This window comes from Oncorhynchus gorbuscha, linkage group LG25, assembly GCF_021184085.1.
Source record: "Oncorhynchus gorbuscha isolate QuinsamMale2020 ecotype Even-year linkage group LG25, OgorEven_v1.0, whole genome shotgun sequence".
Taxonomy (NCBI): domain Eukaryota; kingdom Metazoa; phylum Chordata; class Actinopteri; order Salmoniformes; family Salmonidae; genus Oncorhynchus; species Oncorhynchus gorbuscha.
Genome location: NC_060197.1, coordinates 25361318 through 25375731, shown reverse-complemented (window position 1 = coordinate 25375731; position 14414 = coordinate 25361318). Strand labels below are relative to the sequence as shown.

The window sequence follows — 14414 nt, the reverse complement described above, 5'->3', positions numbered from 1 at the left end:
TCTGCCAAAAGGAAGTGACAATAAGAAACACCTATTTAAAAAGATGATTGACTGATTGCAGAAATATTGCAACATGTTTTCATTGTTACATTTATTTCCACAGTCATAGCCTACTCATTTATGTCCTAAACAGTTTCCTTGCTGGCATGAGAGGAAATAACATAGCTATGTGTCTATGAACCTACTGGCATATAAACTCATTCATGCCTTAAATACAGTTGAAGTTGGAAGTTTACATACACTCAGGTTGGAGTCATTAAAAGTCGTTTTTCATCCACTCCACAAATTTCTTGTTAACAAACTACAGTTTTGGCAAGTCGGTTAGGACATCTACTTTGTGCATGACACAAGTCATTTTTCCAACAATTGTGTACAGACAGATTATTTCACTTATAATTCACTGTATCACAATTCCAGTGGGTCAGAAGTTTACATACACTAAGTTGACTTTGCCTTTAAACAGCTTGGAAAATTCCAGAGAATTATGTCGTGGCTTTAGAAGCTTCTGACAGGCTAATTTACATAATTTGAGTCATTTGGAGGTGTACCTGTTAATGTATTTTAAGGCCTACCTTCAAACTCAGTGCCTCTTTGCTTGACATCATGGAAAAATCAGCCAAGACCTCAGAAAAAAATGTAGACCTCCACAAGTCTGGTTCATCCTTGGGAGAAATGTTCTAACTCCTGAAGTCACCACGTTCATCTGTACAAACAATTGTATGCAAGTATAAACACCATAGGACCACGCAGCCGTCATACCGCAAGGGAAGGAGACTCATTCTGTCTCCTAGAGAAGAACATACTTTGGTGCGAAAAGTGCAAATAAATCCCAGAACAACAGCAAAGGACTTTGTAAAGATGCTGGAGGAAACAGGTACAAAAGTATCTATATCCACAGTGAAACGAGTCCTATATCGACATAACCTGAAAGGCCACTCAGCAAGGAAGAAGCCACTGCTCCAAAACCGCCATAAAAAGCCAGACTACGGTTTGCAACTGCACATGGGGACAAAGATTGTACTTTTTGGAGAAATGTCCTCTGGTCTGATGAAACAAAAATAGAACTGTTTGGCCATAATGACCATCGTTATGTTTGGAGGAGAAAGGGGGGAGGCTTGCAAGCTGAAGAATACCATCCCAACTGTGAAGCACGGGGGGTGGCAGCATTATGTTGGCATCATGAAGATGGAAAATGATGTGGATATATTGAAGCAACATCTCAAGACATCAGACAGGAAGTTAAAGCTTTTGCAAATGGGTCTTCCAACTGGACAATGACCACAAGCATACTTCCAAAGTTGTGGCAAAATGGCTTAAGGACAACAAAGTCAAGGTATTGGAGTGGCCATCACATAGCCTTGACTTTACTCCTATAGAAAATTGCAGAACTGAAAAAGCGTGTGTGCGCAAGGAGGCCAACAAACCTCAAATCAAATTTATTTATATAGCCCTTCGTACATCAGCTGATATCTCAGAGTGCTGTACAGAAACCCAACCTAAAACTCCAAACGGCAAGCAATGCAGGTGTTGAAGCACGTTGTCTAGGAAAAACTTGGCCAAAGGCCAAAACCTAGGGTGAAACCTAGAGAGCGACCAGGCTATGGGGGGTGGCCAGTCCTCTTCTGGCTGTGCAGGGTGGAGATTATAACAGAACATGGCCAAGATATTCAAATGTTCATAAATGACTAGCATGGTCAAATAATAGGTCTGGGACAGGTAGCACATCCGGTGAACAGGTCAGGATTCCATAGCCTCAGGCAGAACAGATGAAACTGGAGCAGCAGCACGGCCAGGTGGACTGGGGACAGCAAGGAGTCATGCCAGGTAGTTCTGAGGCATGGTCCTAGGGCTCAGGTCCTCTGAGAGAGAGAAAGAAAGAGAGAATTAGAGAGAGCATACTTAAATTCACACAGGACACCGGATAAGACAGGAGAAGTGCTCCATATATAACAGACTGACCCTAGCCCCCCGACACATAAACTACTGCAGCATAAATACTGGAGGCTGAGACGGAGGGGTCAGGAGATCCTGTGGCCCCATCCGATGATACCCAGGGCCAAACAGGAAAGGTATAACCCCACCCACTTTGCCAAAGCACAGCCCCCACACCACTAGAGGGATAACTTCAACCACCAACTTACCATCCTGAGACAATGCAGAGTATAGCCCAAAAAGATCTCCGCCACGGCACAACCCAAGGGGGGGCGCCAACCCAGATAGGAAGATCACATCAGTGACTCAACCCACTCAAGTGAAGCACCCCTCCTAGGGACGGCACCTGATTCAGTTACACCAGCTCTGTCAGGAGGAATGGGCTAAAATTCACCCAACTTATTGTGGGAAGCTTGTGGAATCCTACCTGAAATGTTTGACACAAGTTAAACAATTTAAAGGCACTGCTACCAAATACTAATTGAGTGCATGTAAACTTCTGACCCACTGGGAATGTGATGAAAGAAATAAAAGCTGAAATAAATCATTCTCTACTATTTTTCTGACATTTCACATTCTTAAAATATAGTGGTGATCCAAACTGACCTAAGACAGGGAATTTTTATGGGGATTAAATGTCAGGAATTGTGAAAAACTGAGTTTAAATGTATTTGGCTAAGGTGTATGTAAACTTCCGACTTCAACTCTATGTGCATGTGATCTAATTCACCATATATCCCTTCCTGCATTGTGTGGCCTGTGTGTTAGTTAACAGTTGAAGGTTTAAACCCAGTAATACATTGTTCTGTTGAGATCTCCCTCTACACACACACACACACTTTGTTTTACTATCCCTGTGGGGACCGAAACATGTATTCCCATTCAAAATCCTGTTTTCCCTTAACCTAACCTTAACCCTAACCACCCTAAACCTATCACCACCTCCTAAACCTAACCCCTATTGCTAATTCTAACCCTAACCCTGATTGTAACCTTAACCGTAAACCTAACCCCTTAGCCTAAAATAGCCTTTTTCTCTGTGGGGACCCGGCAAAATGTCCAGATTTTTCCGATTTTTCCCGGTTCCACTATCCTTGTGAGGACTTCTGGTCCCCACAAAGATACAAATTAACACACACACACCGTCTAAACCCAATAATAGTGTTTTGTTGAGATCTCCTGATCCTGTGCCAGATCTCGTACGCCTGGGTGACTCATCCTCCCAAATGTAATTGGATGTTCTAATTGGTTTAGCCAGACAAAGGGGGAGCTGTGCTGCAGATTCTGGGAATGCGGTATGTGCTTAGCTAGGCGCAGAGATGAGCTGTGAGACTCAACAAATCCTGTATCGTAAAACAGACTACAGTATGCCTGTAATTTTCAGTTTGAAAATCTCTAGGTTGGTGATAGGATATTATTATCAGAAGGTGAAAGGAACTGCACAGTTGAAGTGCTGCGGCTCTAGGACAAACTACACTCCCTCAAGCTTGCTACGCAGATGTGGATATTTGGTTTACTTTCCTTGTCGCCAGCACTGGGTGTGTTTACATCAGATAGCGTTGTGATAGCGTTGGGGTCAATTTTAGTTCAATTCTCCTGTCCTTTGGACTAGTATGCAATTCGGTTCCCAAATTGATTGGTATTTATATGGAACAGACCTCTACACTGCTAAATAGATACTGTAAGAGATAGTTTTGATAGTATTCAACCCTAACTTCCACCTACATCAAATGTTCACTTTTCTACTTAACGTGGAAGTTAGGATTTGCCCCATAAAGGCTAACAGGGTAGACAGTGGCTCATGGTTTGGTTCCCCCTCTGTGTGTGTTGGTGGGCGTAGGGGGTGTTGTAATACTTCTGTGTCAACCCAGCCGATCATGTGATCCTGTTCTGCAGTCGACCGTACATTCCCAGCAGTCACTTTAGCCCTGCAGAGCATGCAAAATTAACCATTTATCTCTCCCTGTCTCTCTCACCACCACCACCAACCCCCAACACACACACACAATAACAGCTCAGCTGTGGCTCTATGCTCTACACCCCCCCCCTGCCACTGTTTGGAAGTCACGAGTCAAAACAGTTTGAATCTAATTAGGTGTCATTGTCACCGCTGGTTTTGACACTTCAGTATTGTTACATTCATGTATCCCAGAGCCACATACCTCAAACTCTATATAATGTTCTGGTGTCCCTGATGTGATTTTCTGGTGGTGGAGCTATATTGCCTTGGCGTAGGTCTGCATCAGTTAGCTACGTGCAGCTGAGGAGAATGGTACATACATTATTGGACAGCCTGTATTTCTCCCTCTAAAAGCATACTAACATCATAGTGGTGTCGGCAGGCTACATGGAACCCATGTGTATTGGAAGGAAGATAGCGTGATTGCTCAAGATCTTGCCATAAATTCCTGTGGTTGTTACCTCGGTCTTAGTTCCTCCCTCTTCCCTGTTGAGCCGGATGATGATATTGTTCTAATGCCACTTCTGTCACCTGTTGGTCATTGGGTGTAAGTGAGTAAACGCTCCGCTCTGGTTAGAAGTTACCCCCTGGGCACAGTTCTGAGATCAGTTCACCCTCACCACTAGAGGGGAAATCAGAGCTTGTCTTCAATGTTAAATGTATTCGTTCTTGGTGCTTGTGCTACTTTGCACAAGCACCAAGAACGAATACATTACTAATACACTACATGTAAAACTGACCTTAAATCAGTGCTTAGCTGCATCTCACTTCATCCTATCCCTATTCAGATTGCAGTGGCAGGTTGGAGAGTGGGTAAAGGTAGTGATATTGAGCTCCCTACTATCTGTGTGTTGTATTTCTACTGTCTGTGTGTTGTAGTTCTGGTAGTCTCCCTAATGTGTGTGTGTTGTATTTCTACTGTCTGTGTGTTGTAGGTCTACTGTCTGTTTTGTAGTTCAACTGTCTGCGTCTTGTAGTTCTGATAGTCTCCCTACTGTCTGTGTTTTGTAGTTCTGGCAGTATGGGGAGTGGGTGGAGGTGGTGATCGATGACAGGCTGCCGGTGAAGGATGGGAAGCTACTCTTTGTCCACTCTGCCGAGGGAGGAGAATTCTGGAGCGCCCTGCTGGAGAAAGCCTACGCCAAGTAAGGCGGGATGAGGGATGGGAGGAGTTTAGAAAAAGGAGAGAAGAGGGTGGTTAGAAGGATTGTATACATGGGCTTTGCATTTATTTCACTCTGTATATGTTGGTATGGGTTATGAGATCTGTAAGTCGCTCTGAATAAGAGCGTCTGCTAAATGACCAAAATGTAAATACAAATGATGTAAAATGATATGTCTATATGAATACGTCCTGTGTGTGTATATTGTACAGAAATGTCTGTTTTTAAATAGTCTTGTGATACAGAATTGTCCACCCTCGTTGCAGGCTGCATGGCTGTTACGAGGCCCTGTCGGGAGGCAGCACATCAGAGGGTTTTGAGGACTTCACAGGAGGGGTAACGGAGATGTATGAGCTGAGGAAAGCGCCCTCTGACCTCTACAGTATCATCAGCCGGGCCGTGGAGAGAGGATCGCTGCTGGGCTGCTCCATAGACGTCAGTACTCAAATTTGTTACGTTCATTTCTTCGATTATGTCATAGAAAACACTGCCTATTTTAATCAGCGTAACGCGGTGCTAAGAACCAGGATGTTTCGCATGACGTCATCATTTTCACAGACTTTGTCATATCATGTCCCTGACTGGAACATGTAAAAGTGTGTCAAGAGTCCCTGTGTGTGTATCCTCTCAAATCAAATCAAGTCAACGGATGTCACGTGCACCGGGATACAGCAGGTGTAAACAGCACAGTGAAACGCTTACTCGGACTCTGTCTTCTGTCCCCAGATCACCGGCAGTCAGGACATGGAGGCTGTGACCTTTAAGAAGCTGGTGAAAGGTCACGCCTACTCAGTGACCGGGGTCGACGAGGTGAGCCAAGGACTGCTCTGGTTCGAGTGGCACTCAGGGGTCAATTCCCCCAATTGCATCATGTGTTAGTGGAGTTCCGGAACAGACGGACACAAAAGACAGCATTAAAACGAATACAAACGTCTCTACCTTTACCTGTACATCAACTACATTGATTGAATTGACAGAAGGTTGGACATTTCCCCAGCTACAATACATCTGTGTAATGCAGTATCCCTCTCCATCAGGTGGTGTACAGGGGGAACATGACCAAACTGGTCCGCATCCGCAACCCCTGGGGAGAGATAGAGTGGACTGGTGCCTGGAGTGACAAGTAAGAGAAGGAAACACTGCTATACACCTCTCATGTTGCCTATCATATAACTAGTGAGAGTGGTTTTATACTGCAGGTGTCATATTACATATCATACTGTGTAACTAGTGAGAGTGGTTTTATACTGCAGGTGTCATATTACATATCATACTGTGTAACTAGTGAGAGTGGTTTATACTGCAGGTGTCATATTACATATCCTACTGTGTAACTAGTGAGAGTGGTTTTATACTACAGGTGCCATATTACATATCCTACTGTGTAACTAGTGAGAGTGGTTTTATACTACAGGTGTCATATTACATATCCTACTGTGTAACTAGTGAGAGTGGTTTTATACTACAGGTGCCATATTACATATCCTACTGTGTAACTAGTGAGAGTGGTTTTATACTACAGGTGGCATATTACATATCCTACTGTGTAACTAGTGAGAGTGGTTTTATACTACAGGTGTCATATTACATATCCTACTGTGTAACTAGTGAGAGTGATTTTATACTGGTTTTATACTACAGGTGTCATATTACATATCCTACTGTGTAACTAGTGAGAGTGATTTTATACTGCAGGTGTCATATTACATATCCTACTGTGTAACTAGTGAGAGTGGTTTTATACTGCCGGTGTCATATTACATATCCTACTGTGTAACTAGTGAGAGTGGTTTTATACTGCAGGTGTCATATTACATATCCTACTGTGTAACTAGTGAGAATGGTTTTCTATCCCTTTTGATATGGAATACAGTTGGTAATGTAATTTCATTTGCGAATATTTTAGCTCCAGAGAGTGGGAGAGCGTGGACCGGTCAGTCAGAGGGCGACTCCAGAACCGCAGTGAGGACGGAGAGTTCTGGTGAGTGTGTATTTGTGTCACCAAGTCTGATGGCCTCTGGGTACGATACTTGAGAGAATGTGTGAGTTATTGCGTCATAAACACGACAGACGGTCCCTTCCTCTCCCCTTCCCCCTCCCCTGCCTTGCACCTCTCGCTCTCTAAATCCCTCCTCTCAGGATGTCATTCAGCGACTTCCTGCGTGAGTTTACGCGTCTGGAGATCTGTAACCTCACAGCAGACGCCCTGGAGGCCAACCAGCAGAAGAAGTGGAGCTCAGCCGTCTACCAGGGGGAGTGGAGGAGGGGCAGCACGGCCGGGGGCTGCAGGAACTTTCCTGGTAAGGAGGGAGGGAGGATATAAAGAAGTGGTACACAGTTGATAAGAAAATGTCTTCTGATAACTCCCCCCCCCCCTCCCCCCACACACACAATACTTAGCCACATTCTGGATCAACCCACAATTCAAGATCGACTTGCAGCACCCCGACACAGCCGGCCAATCAGATTGCAGCTTCCTGGTGGCGCTGATGCAGAAGGACCGGAGAAAGAAACGCAAGGAGGGCAAGGACATGGAGACCATCGGATTTGCCATTTACGAGGTGTTGGGGTGTAATATGTATGAATATGCCTAGATCAATTCTTCTCTATCTCCTTTCAGTGTGTGTTAAACAACAGTGGGTAATACTGAAATCCGAATTCTACTCTCACTTACTCCAGGCTATAGTAAATGGTTCTAATAAAATCAAATATATTTCACACACGGGCCTCACATAGACAACTGCATGCTCGACTTCAATTCCTAATATTATATCTTAAGGGTGTAGATTAACAGTAGTATATTATTCACCAGTGTCCCCTGAGGATAGCGTCACAAAGTCATTTTCTATGGAAATCTCTACAGAGCTCAACTTCCTTGTAATAATTTTACAAGTATACTAAGGGTTGTACATTTCCTATACTATCCTATGGTAGGAAAGTGTCACTAACAAATATGTTCAACCTTTTATTCAAATAACTTCTGTCCTACTCCTAACGTTTTATTCCACCATTGAGCCATTACCTAATAAAAAAGCTTGGTTTTATTTGACAAGTCAGCCGTGTAATGATAATGGTGTAGGTGCCCTATGTTAGCCTTCCCTACCTATTATCTAACTTGCAATAATGTCAGTGGGTGTTGTATCAGATTGAACTCTATTTCCTCCACTGTCTTCTCATATGCCCATAAAACAAAACGTCAATTCCACTTAAAAGGCTCCTTAACTATCCTTCTGCAAGTAATTATAGGTCGTATTTCAACTCATACAAAATATGTTGAGGGTTTTACTAGTTCCTCAGGGTGTAGGGTAATATACGTCTTTAGGTATTATCTTTATCATACCCTCCTTTTCTTAAACAATGACAGAACTCCTTTCTGTCGTCATCACTTCCAAAAATCCCTTTCTTATGCTATTCCAATGTCATGCCTTTATCTACATGCTGTTCCTCATCCTCCTCTTTATCAAAAATCCACTTATAACAGCTCTCAGTCCTCAGACCAAATAACCAGTTCTCGATTCGTTCATCTCCCCACCCACTGCACATTTCACTCACACCAAACAAACACATAAGGACAGACGACAGTTTATTTCTATCTTAAAGGTGCCCCATAGGTTATCGCCCGTTTCAGAACTTTCACGCTAGATACAGCTTCTGCTCCCCAACTACTTTTGAGTACCCTTCCGGAAGTTACCCCAGCACCCCCAACACGCAAGAAGGCGAGCTACTGTTCTTAATACATATAACATATAACACACATTGACATACAACAATTACCACACATTCATTGACTTATACAGGCACATTTTTAGGTTCCTTTGTTTTTATAATTACAAGAGGGAGGTGGCGCTTTTACATACCAGCGAAACACTGAACACCCACTTCTTTTAAATTACGGACTTCGATATAACAGGTGTCTGCTTACCTTACAATTTGGTGATCAGAGAAGGTGGTTCAGGTTCAGTGCAGTGGCGTTGCACTCACTCCCTCCTGGCAAGCTCGCCAAATGTTGGCTCCGTTTTTCTGTGCTCCGTTTTTTACTTAACAAATAAGAAAGACTCAAAATGTGCACAATTAAAAAAAAATCTAAATACAGCTGTAGACAGATCAAACATCACACATACAACTGATGTCTCTCCTGAGTTCTGCAAAATAGGAAAAGTCCAAGTTGCTTTTATCATGCTTTTATCGTGCTTGTAGTCAAACCCCTGTGATGGAACTGCCTTAGTCATTACCTTCTACTCATGAGACCAAGCCCATGCATCCACAGCTATACAAACGTTGTTTCCGTGTTATCTAAAGGCTCAGCAGTAAATGTCCACTCCCCAAGTTGATTTATAGTGGTATGTCTGACTAGTCTCTTATCTCTTTCACCCACAATTTGACCCTAACAGAGGCAAGAGACGTTTTCTTCTTTTTCCATATTTTGCAAGGCAGTAGGATTGACTGTATGTTTCTATCTAACTCTTGTCTTTCTGTGTCTTTCTACAGGTTCCTAATGAGGTATGTATTTTCTGCTGGCCAGTATTATTTTACATTGGGTTGTGATGTAACTGTGTAATAATTGAAACACTTGTTGGACAGCATAACTGTATTTGAGAGATATTTAATGCATAAAAAATCTGTTGGAGTGTGCATTCAAACCTCTTAGGGATCCCTTCGCCCCCATTCCCGCTCGAATCCCGGTAACGGGATTGATTTGACAACAATAAAATTCACAAAACATACGTGTGTAATACATCAAAATAAAGCTTAACTTGTTGTTAATCCAGCCGCCATGTCAGATTTTTAAAAGGCTTTACGGCGAAAGCAAACCATGTGATTATCTGAGGACAGCACCCCGCATACAAACACATACAAATCATGTGTGCGACACAAAAGTCAGAAATAACGAAATAATTCATGCCTTACCTTTGAAGATCTTCTTCTGTTGGCACTCCAAAATGTCCCAGAAACATCACAAATGTTCCTTTTGTTCGATGAATTCCTTCTTTATATCCCCAAAATGTCCATTTATTTGGCGCGTTTGATTCAGAAATACACCGGTTCCAACTCGCCCAACATGACTACAAAGTATCTAATAAGTTATCTCTAAAACTTGGTCCAAACATTTGTCCAAACATTGTTCCTAAACCACACTTATGTATGTTAAAACGTAAATAATCAAAAAAAATTAAGACGCGATAAACAGTGTTCAATACTAGACAAAAACAAAGTGAAGCGCGTTCCAGGTTGCACGCTCCAAAAGACTTGACTCCCTTTATGTGACACATGGAAAGGAAAGGAATACTTCTTCATTTCTCAAAGGAAAAACATTAACCAATTTCTAAAGACTGTTGACATCTAGTGGAAGCCATAGGAACTGCAAGCATATTTCTATTAAAAAGGGATTACCATAGAAAACTAATGGGAAAACACATTGAGCTCAACATTTTTGGATTGTGCTCAGGGTTTCGCCTGCCAAATCAGTTCTATTATACTCATAGACATTATTCAAAACGTTTTAGAAAATTCAGAGTGTTTTCTATCTACTAATAATATGCATATCCTAGCTTCTGGGCCTGAGTAGCAGGCAGTTTAATTTGGGCACGGTTTTCATCCGGATGTGAAAATACTGCCCCCTAGCCCAAAGAGGTTTTAAGAACCTGTTGGACAGTGCATTAAGAACCTGTTGGACAGTGCATTAAAAACCTGTTGGATAGTGCATTAAAAACCTGTTGGATAGTGCATTAAAAACCTGCTGGACAGTGCATTAAAAACCTGCTGGACAGTGCATTAAAAACCTGCTGGACAGTGCATTAAGAACCTATTGGACAGTGCATTAAAAACCTGTTGGATAGTGCATTAAGAACCTGTTGGACAGTGCATTAAAAACCTGTTGGAAAGTGCATTAAAAACCTGTTGGACAGTGCATTAAAAACCTGCTGGACAGTGCATTAAGAACCTATTGGACAGTGCATTAAAAACCTGTTGGATAGTGCATTAAGAACCTGTTGGACAGTGCATTAAGAACCTGTTGGACAGTGCATTAAAAACCTGTTGGACAGTGCATTAAAAACCTGTTGGACAGTGCATTAAAAACCTGTTGGACAGTGCATTACGAACCTGTTGGACAGTGCATTACGAACCTGTTGGACAGTGTGTCATAGCTGAAGTGGAATGTAGCCAAAAGGCCTATATTGACATGCATGTCTCAAAGGTCAATGTAGCTTGTGCTTAGGCTCACAGCCAATTGTCTCATATGGAGATGCATGGTAGCATTCTCCTCATTTCTATGGTAGCATAGACATAAAGTCAGGGATTAGAGGTCAGGGGTGCTTTCCGTTTCTCTCTGTCCTCTCAGTATGCGGGCGGGACAGGGGTTAGAGGTCAAGGGTTAGAGGTCATTAAACAAATTCACACACAGAGCTTTCCCTTCTCGCCATCCTATCAGTACATGGGTTAGGTTCACCTAGTTTAACGAACTCACTCATACTGGTTTCTCCTGCCCTCTGTCCTTAGTATGTGGGCAGATCAGGGGTTAGAGGTTAGAGGTCAGGGGTTAGTGAGTTCATTTTCCCCCTGTTCTCCCTGTCCTCTCAGTACGTGGGTAGATCAGGCATCCACCTGAAGAGAGATTTCTTCCTGACGCACGGTTCCAGCGCCCGCTCTGAGCTCTTCATCAACCTGAGAGAGGTGAGCTCTCGCTTCCAGCTGCCCGCCGGGGAGTACATCATCGTCCCTTCCACCTTCGAACCCCAGAAGGAGGGAGACTTTGTCCTCAGGGTTTTCTCTGAGAAACCAGCTAACTCAGAGTGAGTAATATGGAAACAGAGTGGTGAACAGGACATTTTAGGAGATTATGGACGATAGAAAGGCAATTAATTTAGTGTAAGGACATTGATAATAGTGTTCTCTTCTGTCTGTGTTAGAGAGCTGGATGATGAAGTCACAGCTGAACTTCCTGCAGAGGTGAGGGGAAGAGACAAGGGCTGAAATGGCACCCTGTTCCCTATATAGTGTGTTACGTTTGACTAGGGCTCTGGTCAAAAGTAGTGCACTGTGTGGGGAATAGGGCTCCATTTCAGATGCAGACCATGGAGAATCCTGTTTGATTAACAAGCCCATACTGTAACATGCCAACACCAGTACTACCAACAAGAAAGAAGAGTTGACGTTCCTCTGTATCTCTGTTTCAGTCTCAGCTGGACGAGAGCCAGATTGACGCTGGCTTCAAGAGTCTGTTCAGACAGCTGGCTGGGGAGGTGAGGAGACTCTGGAGGGGAAGTGAGGGGACAGCAGGGCGATTGGGCCGATGGGAAATGTAGTATTTCCTCATGCTCTGTTTCTGTGTCTACAGGACATGGAGATCAGTGCCACAGAGCTGCAGACCATACTCAACAGGATCATCAGTAAGCGTGAGTCCCTAGGAATAGAATTAGAACATAGTATTGTGCTTTATACAGCGCATTCGGAAAGTATTCAGACCTCTTGACTCTTTCCACATTTTGTTATGTTACAGCTTTACTCTCAAATTAATTGAAGAAAAAAATATTATCCTGACAAATCTACATAAAATACCCCATAATGACAAAGCAAAAACATTTTTTTTTTGCACTTTTATTATAAATTTAAAAAATCGTAAAAATCACATTTACAGACATTCAGAGACTTGTCCTGAAGCCACTCCTGTGTTGCCTTGGCTGTGTGCTTAGGGTCGTTGTCCTGTTGGAAGATGAACCTTCACCCCAGTCTGAGGTCCTGAGCGCTCTGGAGCAGGTTTTCATTAAGGATCTCTCTGTACTTTGCTCCGTCCATCTTTCCCTCGATCCTGACTAGTCTCCCAGTCCCTGCCGCTAAAAAAACATCCCCACTGCGTGATGCGCCCACCACCATGCTTCACTGTAGGTATGGTGCCAGATTTCCTCTAGACGTGATGCTTTGCATTCATGCCAAAGAGTTCAATCTTGGTTTCATCAGACCAGAGAATCGTGCTTCTCGTGTTCTGAGAGTATTTAGGTGCCTTTTGGTAAACTCCAAGCGGGCTGTCATGTGCCTTTTACTGAGGAGTGGTTTCTGCCTGGCCACTCTACCATAAAGGCCTGAGTGCTGAAGAGATGATTGTCCTGCAAGGTTCTCCCATCTCCACAGAGGCACTCTGGAGCTCTGTCAGGGTGACCCATTTGGTTCTTGGTCACCTCCCTGACCAAGGTCCTTCTTCCGCGATTGCTCAGTTTGGCTGGGCAGCCAGCTCTAGGAAGAGTTGGTGGTTCCAAACTTCTTCCATTTAAGAATGATGGAAGCCACTGTGTTCTTGGGGACCTTCAATGCTGCACACATTTTTTGGTACTCTTCTACAGATCCGTGCCACGACACAATCCTGTCTCGGAGCTCTATGGACAATTCCTTCGACCTCATGGCTTGGTTCTTGCTCGGACATGCACTGTCAACTGTGGGACCTTATATAGACAGGTGTGTGCCTTTCCAAATAATATCCAACCAATTACATGTACCACAGGTGGACAACAATCAAGTTGTAGAAACATCTCAAGGATGATCAATAGCAAAAGGTCTGAATACTTACGTTTTTTATTGAACCTTTATTTAAGTAGGGAAGGTATTGTTTCAGGCAAGGTAATTAAAATAAAAACATTTGCAAATCATTTATAGAAACGTCTGAATACGTTCCGAATGCACTGTATCTGTGTATATGTGAGCCTACTCACAATCCTTCGAACGGAGACCCACACTGTCGGTCCTTCCAGGCAGATTTGGATTTTACAGATGCGTATAAATCTATTTGTCTCTGTCTCTCTGTCTCTCACACACACACACACATACAGACAAAGATCTGAAGACCGATGGATTTGGACCGGAAGCTTGTCGCACTATGATCAACCTGATGGACGTATCCTTGGTGTACTTCAATCAAGTCTTTATACAGTACTAGTCCCATCTGTCTGGTCTTTCGGCATCTGTCTGCTCTCTCTGTCTGGTCTCTCTCTGTGACTGTCTGTATAAACAGGGTTCCTTGACCGTGTCCTTCAGACTGATGGTAGTGGTAAACTGGGACTGGCAGAGTTCCACGTGCTGTGGGAGAAGATTAAACGATACCTGGTGAGCCGAGCTGAAAATCCTGTTCCCCTATTCACTTGCTTCATTCGCTTGAACTGAGCCTTCGCTCTCGTCATTAGTTCCTTGTCCAGTCTCCGTAGAGCATTTGCACTCGTTTCCCTCTCAATCTCTGTCCCTCTCTGTCCCTCTCTGCCTCTCTCTCTCTCTCTCTCTCTCTCTCTCTCTCTCTCTCTCTCTCTCTCTCTCTCTCTCTTTTTTTTCTCTCTCTTTCTCTCTTTCTCTCTCTCTCTTTCTCTCTTTCTCTCTCT

The 14414-nt window shown here is 43.4% G+C and overlaps 1 protein-coding gene and 1 long non-coding RNA gene across 6 annotated transcripts in view; one reads left to right on the top strand and one right to left on the bottom strand.

Moving 5' to 3' along the window:
- LOC124014338 (calpain-1 catalytic subunit-like) overlaps nucleotides 1–14414 on the top strand; it is a 36142-nt gene that overhangs the window by 17200 nt on the left and 4528 nt on the right. For all 4 annotated transcript variants that reach the window (XM_046329200.1, XM_046329197.1, XM_046329198.1 and 1 more), the window contains 14 exons: nucleotides 4904–5037; nucleotides 5322–5490; nucleotides 5782–5865; nucleotides 6093–6178; nucleotides 6962–7036; nucleotides 7195–7355; nucleotides 7456–7616; nucleotides 9544–9555; nucleotides 11635–11846; nucleotides 11964–12003; nucleotides 12231–12296; nucleotides 12392–12449; nucleotides 13875–13939; nucleotides 14080–14148. In XM_046329200.1, coding sequence (XP_046185156.1) covers nucleotides 4904–5037; nucleotides 5322–5490; nucleotides 5782–5865; nucleotides 6093–6178; nucleotides 6962–7036; nucleotides 7195–7355; nucleotides 7456–7616; nucleotides 9544–9555; nucleotides 11635–11846; nucleotides 11964–12003; nucleotides 12231–12296; nucleotides 12392–12449; nucleotides 13875–13939; nucleotides 14080–14148 — 1392 coding nt within the window. The remainder of the gene's footprint in view (nucleotides 1–4903; nucleotides 5038–5321; nucleotides 5491–5781; nucleotides 5866–6092; nucleotides 6179–6961; nucleotides 7037–7194; nucleotides 7356–7455; nucleotides 7617–9543; nucleotides 9556–11634; nucleotides 11847–11963; nucleotides 12004–12230; nucleotides 12297–12391; nucleotides 12450–13874; nucleotides 13940–14079; nucleotides 14149–14414) is intronic.
- LOC124014341 lies at nucleotides 1800–5022 on the bottom strand. Of its 2 annotated transcripts, none has more exons than XR_006835006.1 (4): nucleotides 4888–5022; nucleotides 4354–4423; nucleotides 4095–4192; nucleotides 1800–1859 (listed from the first exon to the last, which is right to left on the bottom strand). It is a non-coding gene; the product is annotated as an uncharacterized LOC124014341 (long non-coding RNA). The 2 variants fall into 2 exon arrangements; XR_006835005.1 differs by lacking the exon at nucleotides 4888–5022 and adding an exon at nucleotides 4633–4869.